At 44.1% G+C, this 7,698-nt stretch overlaps 1 protein-coding gene across 2 annotated transcripts in view; it reads right to left on the bottom strand.

Moving 5' to 3' along the window:
• Nucleotides 1-7,698, bottom strand: part of LOC124612877 (WD repeat-containing protein 11-like) — a 222,760-nt gene that overhangs the window by 71,433 nt on the left and 143,629 nt on the right. For both annotated transcript variants that reach the window (XM_047141331.1, XM_047141322.1), the window contains exons 12-15: nt 3,908-4,093; nt 3,722-3,830; nt 3,339-3,438; nt 3,105-3,235 (exon numbers count right to left, since the gene is read on the bottom strand). In XM_047141331.1, the coding sequence (XP_046997287.1) occupies nt 3,105-3,235; nt 3,339-3,438; nt 3,722-3,830; nt 3,908-4,093 (526 nt within the window). The remainder of the gene's footprint in view (nt 1-3,104; nt 3,236-3,338; nt 3,439-3,721; nt 3,831-3,907; nt 4,094-7,698) is intronic.

Genomic DNA, 7,698 nt, shown 5'->3' with positions numbered 1-7,698 from the left:
TCAAAGGAATCTCATTTAAACAGTTGTCACGTCACTCTCACCGGAGACAATTTGTTGTTATGAAGCATTGCATAGTCTTCCAAAAGCCTTTCACACATTTTGCTGTTGGCAGTTGCTTGTATGAGCACTGTGTTTTGTTGTTGTATACGGCGCATTTCCTTTGCAACTTACATCTTTTTTACATTATTTTTTCCTCTCTCATTCATGTATCGTTGCTGCAGTGTTATTCTGCAGTAGCGGGGTACAGTAATATCCTTTGTTAGAGTATTGGTTCTTACCACTCAAAACCAAAAAAATTTAACTGAAAACTAAAACAATGAAACATTCCCGGAACTGTAAAAAATTCCCGGGTTTTTCCCCGGATGAAAAATTTCCCGGGTTTTTCTCGGATCTCCCGGTTGTCCCGGGTCGTATACACCCTGAACTACCTCTTGTCGTGTCCTGAAATGAGAAATGTCCTGCCCACTTTCCTTCCCCCCCCCCCCCCCCCCTCCCCACAATGATATTCCACCATCCGCCGAACCTACACAAAGTACTCGTTTGTCCCTACACAACCTCATGGCTCATATCCCTGTAATAGACCTAGATGCAAGACCTGTCCCATACATCCTCCCACCACCATCTACTCCAGTTCAGTCACAAACATCACCTATCCATCAAAGGCAGGACCACATGTGAAACCAGCCATCTGATCTACAAACTAAGCTGCAACCACCATGCTGCATTCTATGTAGGCATGACAAGCAACAAGCTGTCTGTCCACATGAATGACCACCAACAAACTGTGGCCAAGAAATAACTGGACCACCCTGCTGCTGAGCATGCCAACCAACATGACATAGTTCATTTCAATCATTGCTTCACAGCCTGTGCCATATGGATCCTTCCCACCAACACCAGCATTTCTGAATTGCGGAGGTGGGAACCCTCCCTGCAATATACCCTACGTTCCCATAACCTTTCTGGTCTTCACCTTCATTAGTCATTGTCCTCACCCACCTGTCCCCTCCCTGTTCCCATTCCGGCACTACACAGCCCTCTATTCCACCTACGCACTTTTTACTTCTCTCCTTTTCCACTACCCCCCCCCCCCCCCACCATCTCTGCCCCGCTCTCTGTCTAAGCTCCTGACAGCACCTAGTTGCCCTAACCTCTCTCCACTTTGTCCCTGCATGCTCCCCAGCAGCACTCACTGTCCACCACTCATACTCTGCCATCCCTACCCCTCCCTGCCCCAGCCTCCTCCTTACCCCCACACAGTTGCCTCTCCTATCATGCACTGCTGCTGCTGCTGCTGCTCATAGTGTGGCTTCAGCTGCCACAGACTGTGGTCTTGTGTATGTGTGAGTTGCGTTTGCTTGAGTGTTTGTGTTCACGTGCGCACTCTGATAGACAAAGTTGATGGATGTCCTCCAGTGGCATATCGTGCCAAGCTTTGTCCAGCTGGCGCATTAGAGCTTCAAAATCTCATGCTCATTGGAGGACCCTCCCTTTAATGCTCCAAACATTCTCAGTTTGGGCCAGATCTAGCAACCTTGATGGCCAAAATGGAGTTTGGTAAGCATGAAGACAAGCCGTAGAAACCCTCACGACCATTGCCATGTTGAAATGTAAGCTTAGGATGGCTTGGCAGGAAGAGCAAAAAAACAGGGCGTAGCATATCATTTACATACTGCTACGCTGTAAGGATGCCACAGAAGACAACCAAAGAGGTCCTGCTATAAAAAGAAATGGCACCCCAGATCATCATTCCTGGATGTCAAGTGATATGGTTGGCAACATTCAGGTTGGTATCCGACTGCTGCCTGAATCATCTCCAGGCAAGTCTTTGGCCTGGAATCTCATTGACTGGAGTACAATTGGATTCAGTGATGAGTCCTGTCTTTGAACTGAGTCCCAGCAACTAGCGATGAAATGTCTGGATATGACCCAGACAACAGTAGAATACCAACCTGACTGTCGCTCACCATATGGCATGGAGACCAGGACGGAGGGTCTGTGGTGTCATTTCACTTCATAGTAGGACCCCTTTAGTTGCATTAAAAAAAGTGTGTGAATTCCTAAGGGACCAAACCGCTGAGGTCATTGATCCCTAGATTTACACTCTACTTAAACTAACTTATGCTAAGAACAACACACACACCCATGCCTGAGGGACTCGAACATCCAGCAGGAGGGGCCACGCAATCCATGATATGGCGCGTCTAGTTGCACGGCCACTCCGCGTGGCTAGTTGTCATCCATGGAACTATTACAGCACACTGGTACATCAACAATATTCTATGCCTTGATTTGTTGCCCTTCATGGAAAATCAACCAGGGCTTATAGTTCAGCAATAATGCCCATCCCAAAATGCGTAGAATTTCTAGTGCTTGTCTTCATGCTTGCCAAACCCTACCTTAGCCAGCAAGTTGCCGGATCTCTCCCCAATTGAGAATGTTTGGAGCATTATGGGCAGAGCCGTACAACCAGCTCAGGACTTTGATGATCTAACTCCAACTGGACAGAATTTGGCATGACATCTCTCAGCAGGACATCCAACAACTCATCACTCTATGCCAACCCAAATAACTGCTTGCATAAGGACCAGAGGTGGGCCAATACGTTTCTAACTTTCTAAATCTGTGAAGCTCTTTCTCCTGAATAAATCATCTATTTTTGCTGAAACTGTAATCACTTGTTGTCCGTATATGTACATCACATCTACCAATTTCCATGCCATTCAAATTATTTCTTTGCGGTGAAGCTTTTTCTTAACAGAGTGTACAGAACATTTCAACAACATATGCCATTAATAAGGGAGCAGAAGGGAAGGACAACAGTCAGGCATTTTCTTTACAATAGTTGAAAATTGCCACAAGTAATATCATACAGATCAGAATAAGCATCCCATGTATTTCAACTAACCAGCACTTGACTTCCCTACCAGTGAACAATTAAGCAGGTAATTTCTCTGCTGCTTACTCTACATAATTCTGAAAAACAGCATATATACTAAGATAAAATACAGCAGCCATTACAGTAACAGTTCTCTTGTTGCAGTGACAAATTAGCAGCAGTTAATCAACTTAAAATAATCAATGCTTAGAGCATGTACAAGTACCTCGGGAGGTATTTTAATTCCATCTCTGACACCATTGCCTTCCACAGAAAAATGGTACAGCTGGCTGTCAGAATCACTGAAGACAAAATGTTCTCTTGCTACCAGTTGTTTGTCAGAAGTTTCGCCACGATCTATAAAATGTTATAACCAGGTTGTGGAAATATTTCTTTTCTGAAGTGGTGATTCACATAAATGACTATCAGGTACAACAAAATATATGCTGTGATTTATTACCTGGACCACTTGCTAAATTTGTAGGTTCAGTTTGCTCTTTTTCTTCTATATGTGCTAATTTCTTTTTTAATGACTTCAGGTTGTGAACAGGTGACCACTCCTGAAAAAAAAGTCATACATTTATTTAGTAACAGACACTCAGTGATTGTAGCTCACTATAGGAAATAAGTGTGTCAACTTTTATGTGCCTTTATTTAAAATGTCAATCTACTTGCATCAACAGGAAATCTATGATGGACAACACCACACCACCACTAATTAGACAAGCATCAAAATGTAATTTGCAGAAAATATAAACTTAAAAAGAAATAGCTACGGAGAAAAAGGAATTGCTCAGCAGAAGTCCTGGTGTAATACTGCATGACAAAACCAACCATACTCACCAAAGCAGTTACAGTTGGAAATTTCTTTGGCATTGTGCGAAGCATGCATAGATTTCTTAAGTCCCACAGTTCAAATGGACCATCTTTCAGAATCACGATGAAGTACTGCCTGCACAGACATAAAACATAGTGTAAACATAAAATGACAAATGATAAAATAGTAGTATTGTATTAATGCAAACTTACTTTAGTGGAGATACTTTAACAATGTCTATTGGTGTTTCTGTACTTCCTTTATCATTCCGAAGTGAAATGGAGTTTCCTGTCAGTGTGTCTGTAAGGAAAAGCTCATTGCGTACAGTATTGGATGACCCACTTGGAGTGGTGTATGCGTATGTCAAAAAACTTGTTAAGTTTGTCCATTCTATACCCCTGAAAAAAAAAAAAATAAATAAATACATACATACACTAATAATGGAATGTGAGCTACAGTAAAAATCAGGTTTTGCAGGTTTAAGCTGAAGACATAAAGGAACAATGTACATACATGTGTAAATTACATAATGACAGATATTCAAAATATACAGGGTTATTACAAATGATTGAAGCGATTTCACAGCTCTACAATAACTTTATTATTTGAGATATTTTCACAATGCTTTGCATACACATACAAAAACTCAAAAAGTTTTTTTTAGGCATTCACAAATGTTCAATATGTGCCCCTTTAGTGATTCGGCAGACATCAAGCCGATAATCAAGTTCCTCCCACACTCGGCGCAGCATGTACCCATCAATGAGTTCGAAAGCATCGTTGATGCGAGCTCGCAGTTCTGGCACGTTTCTTGGTAGAGGAGGTTTAAACACTGAATCTTTCACATAACCCCACAGAAAGAAATCGCATGGGGTTAAGTCAGGAGAGCGTGCAGGCCATGACATGAATTGCTGATCATGATCTCCACCACGACCGATCCATCGGTTTTCCAATCTCCTGTTTAAGAAATGCCGAACATCATGAGGGAAGTGCGGTGGAGCACCATCCTGTTGAAAGATGAAGTCGACGCTGTCGGTCTCCAGTTGTGGCATGAGCCAATTTTCCAGCATGTCCAGATACACGTGTCCTGTAACGTTTTTTTTCGCAGAAGAAAAAGGGGCCGTAAACTTTAAACCGTGAGATTGCACAAAACACGTTAACTTTTGGTGAATTGCGAATTTGCTGCATGAATGCGTGAGGATTCTCTACCGCCCAGATTCGCACATTGTGTCTGTTCACTTCACCATTAAGAAAAAATGTTGCTTCATCACTGAAAACAAGTTTCGCACTGAACGCATCCTCTTCCATGAGCTGTTGCAACTGCGCCGAAAATTCAAAGCGTTTGACTTTGTCATCGGGTGTCAGGGCTTTTAGCAATTGTAAATGGTAAGGCTTCTGCTTTAGCCTTTTCCGTAAGATTTTCCAAACCGTCGGCTGTGATACGTTTAGCTCCCTGCTTGCTTTATTCGTCGACTTCCGCGGGCTACGCGTGAAACTTGCCCGCACGCGTTCAACTGTTTCTTCACTCACTGCAGGCCGACCCGTTGATTTCCCCTTACAGAAGCATCCAGAAGCTTTAAACTGCGCATACCAATGCCGAATGGAGTTAGCATTTGGTGGATCTTTGTTCAACTTCGTCCTGAAGTGTCATTGCACTGTTATGACTGACTGATGTGAGTGCATTTCAAGCACGACATACGCTTTCTCGGCTCCTGTCGCCATTTTGTCTCACTGCCCTCTCGAGCGCTTTGGCAGTAGAAACCTGAAGTGCGGCTTCAGCCGAACAAAACTTTATGAGTTTTTCTACGTATCTGTAGTGTGTCGTGACCATATGTCAATGAATGGAGCTACAGTGAATTTATGAAATCGCTTCAATCATTTGTAATAGCCCTGTACTTGGATCATTGATCAAGAAAACATTTATTACCTCTATTTGAAAGTATACTTCTTATACAGATTTTTTATTAAACTCTCTGAGAAGAAACAATGTTCTGTTGTTCAATTTAGTGCGACAAATAATATTTTCTGTAATTGATACTAACAAAGAGATAGATGGGCAGGCCAGTACTTACCTCAGCTCAGTACAGCCGATAGATACACAAAACAGAACAGAAAATTTACATTCCTAGCTTTCGGAACTTTGTTCCTTCATCAGGGAGGAGAGAGGGGAAAAAAGGGAAGAAGGGAAAGTGGATTCAGTTACTCACAACCCGGGTTATGAAGCAACAGGGAAAGGTAAACAGGGAGGGTAGCAAGAATGGAGGCATGGTTGTCAGAGGGAAGCCAAAGATATTCTACTGTTAAGTACTGTGCCAGCTTCAAACCAAAGAGGATGCATACAGAAGTAAAGAGGTATATAGTGTAAAGATAAACACAGCTCTGTAGGATGAAAAGATGTGTGAATGGCTAAGGAGGAGAGGGAAAAAGGAGAAGACTGAAGAGTAAGGGAGTGAGGTTGGTTAACGTAGGTCCAGTCCAGGGGGATGGCGGGATGAAAGGATGTGTTGGATTGCAAGTTCCCATCTTCGCAGTTCCGAGGGACTGGTGTTGGGTGGGAGAAGCCATATGACATGTACATTGTAGCAGGTTCCTAAGTCCCTAGAATTATGCTGGACGGCATGCTCTGCTACTGGGTATTGGACATCTCCTAGGCAGACAGTTTGTCTGTGCCAGTTCATGCGCTCAGCCAGTTCAGTAGTTGTCATATCGATGTAAAAGGCTGTGCAGTGCAGGCATGTCAGCTGATAAATGACATGTGTTGTTTCACATGTGGCCCTACCTTGAATTGTGTATGTTTTACCAGTAGCGGGGCTGGAGTAGGTGGTTGTGGGGGGGATGCATGGGGCAGGTTTTGCAGCAGGGTCGGCTACAGGGGTAGGAACCGCTGAGTAGAGAAGGTGGTCTGGGAATATTGTAGGGTTTGAATAGGATGTTACGGAGGTTAGGGGGGCGGCGAAAGGGAACTCTGGGTGATGTGGGGAGAATATTGTCAAGGGATGATCTCATTTCAGGGCTTGACTTGAGAAAGTCATATCCCTGGCGGAGTAATTTGTTGATGTATTCGAGGCCAGGATAATATTGGGTGACAAGGAGGATGCTTCTGTGTGGTCTGGGGGTAGGAACATTGTTGTTGGACGGGGAGGAATGTATTGCTCGGGAGATCTGTTTGTGGACAAGGTCTGCAGGATAGTTGCGGGAGATGGACAAGGTCTGCAGGATAGTTGCGGGAGAGGAAAGCACTGGTCAGGTTATTGGTGTAATTGTTGAGGGATTTGCCACTGGAGCAGATACGTTTGCCACGAATACCTAGGCTGTTGGGAAGGGAGTGTTTTATGTGGAATGGATGGCAGCTATCAAAGTGAAGGTACTGTTGTTTGTTTGTGGGTTTGATGTGGACAGAGGCGTGGATGTGAGCTTCAACAAGATGAAGGTCAACATCTAGGAAGGTGGCTTGGGTTTTGGAGAAGGACCAGGTGAAATTCAGATTCGAAAAGGAGTTGAGGTTATGGAGGAAATTAAGGAGTGTTTCTTCACCGTGTGTCCAGACCACAAAGAAGTCATCTATAAACCTATACCAGGCCAGGGGAAGCAGCTGTTGGGTCTCCAGGAAAGCCTCCACCATGCGGCCCATGAAGAGGTTGGCATAGGACGGAGCCATCCTGGTTCCCATGGCCATTCCCCTGCTTTGTTTGTAGGTCTGGCCTTCAAAAGTGAAGTAATTATGGGTGAGAATGAAGTTCATAAGTGTCATATGGAATGAGGTTTTTGGAAGATCTTCAGGTGGGCGTTGGGAGAGGTAGTGTTCTATTGTCATCCTCCCGGTGGATAAAGGCTCAACAACTGTGGTACTTGACCGTGTGGAGTACGTGGCAGAAGGACTGCGTCAACTCTCCGACACCTCAACCTACAAAGCTGTTACCCAGGATCCCATTCCCTCCAGCCAGACGGAGCTGCAGAAAATCCTAAAAATCCAAGGTCCCTCACAAGGCCTCACAATGGCTTC

The sequence above is a fragment of the Schistocerca americana genome, chromosome 1 (genome assembly GCF_021461395.2).
Source record: "Schistocerca americana isolate TAMUIC-IGC-003095 chromosome 1, iqSchAmer2.1, whole genome shotgun sequence".
NCBI lineage: Eukaryota > Metazoa > Arthropoda > Insecta > Orthoptera > Acrididae > Schistocerca > Schistocerca americana.
Note: the sequence above shows the minus strand (reverse complement) of the source record. Positions and strands in the feature narration are given on the sequence as shown.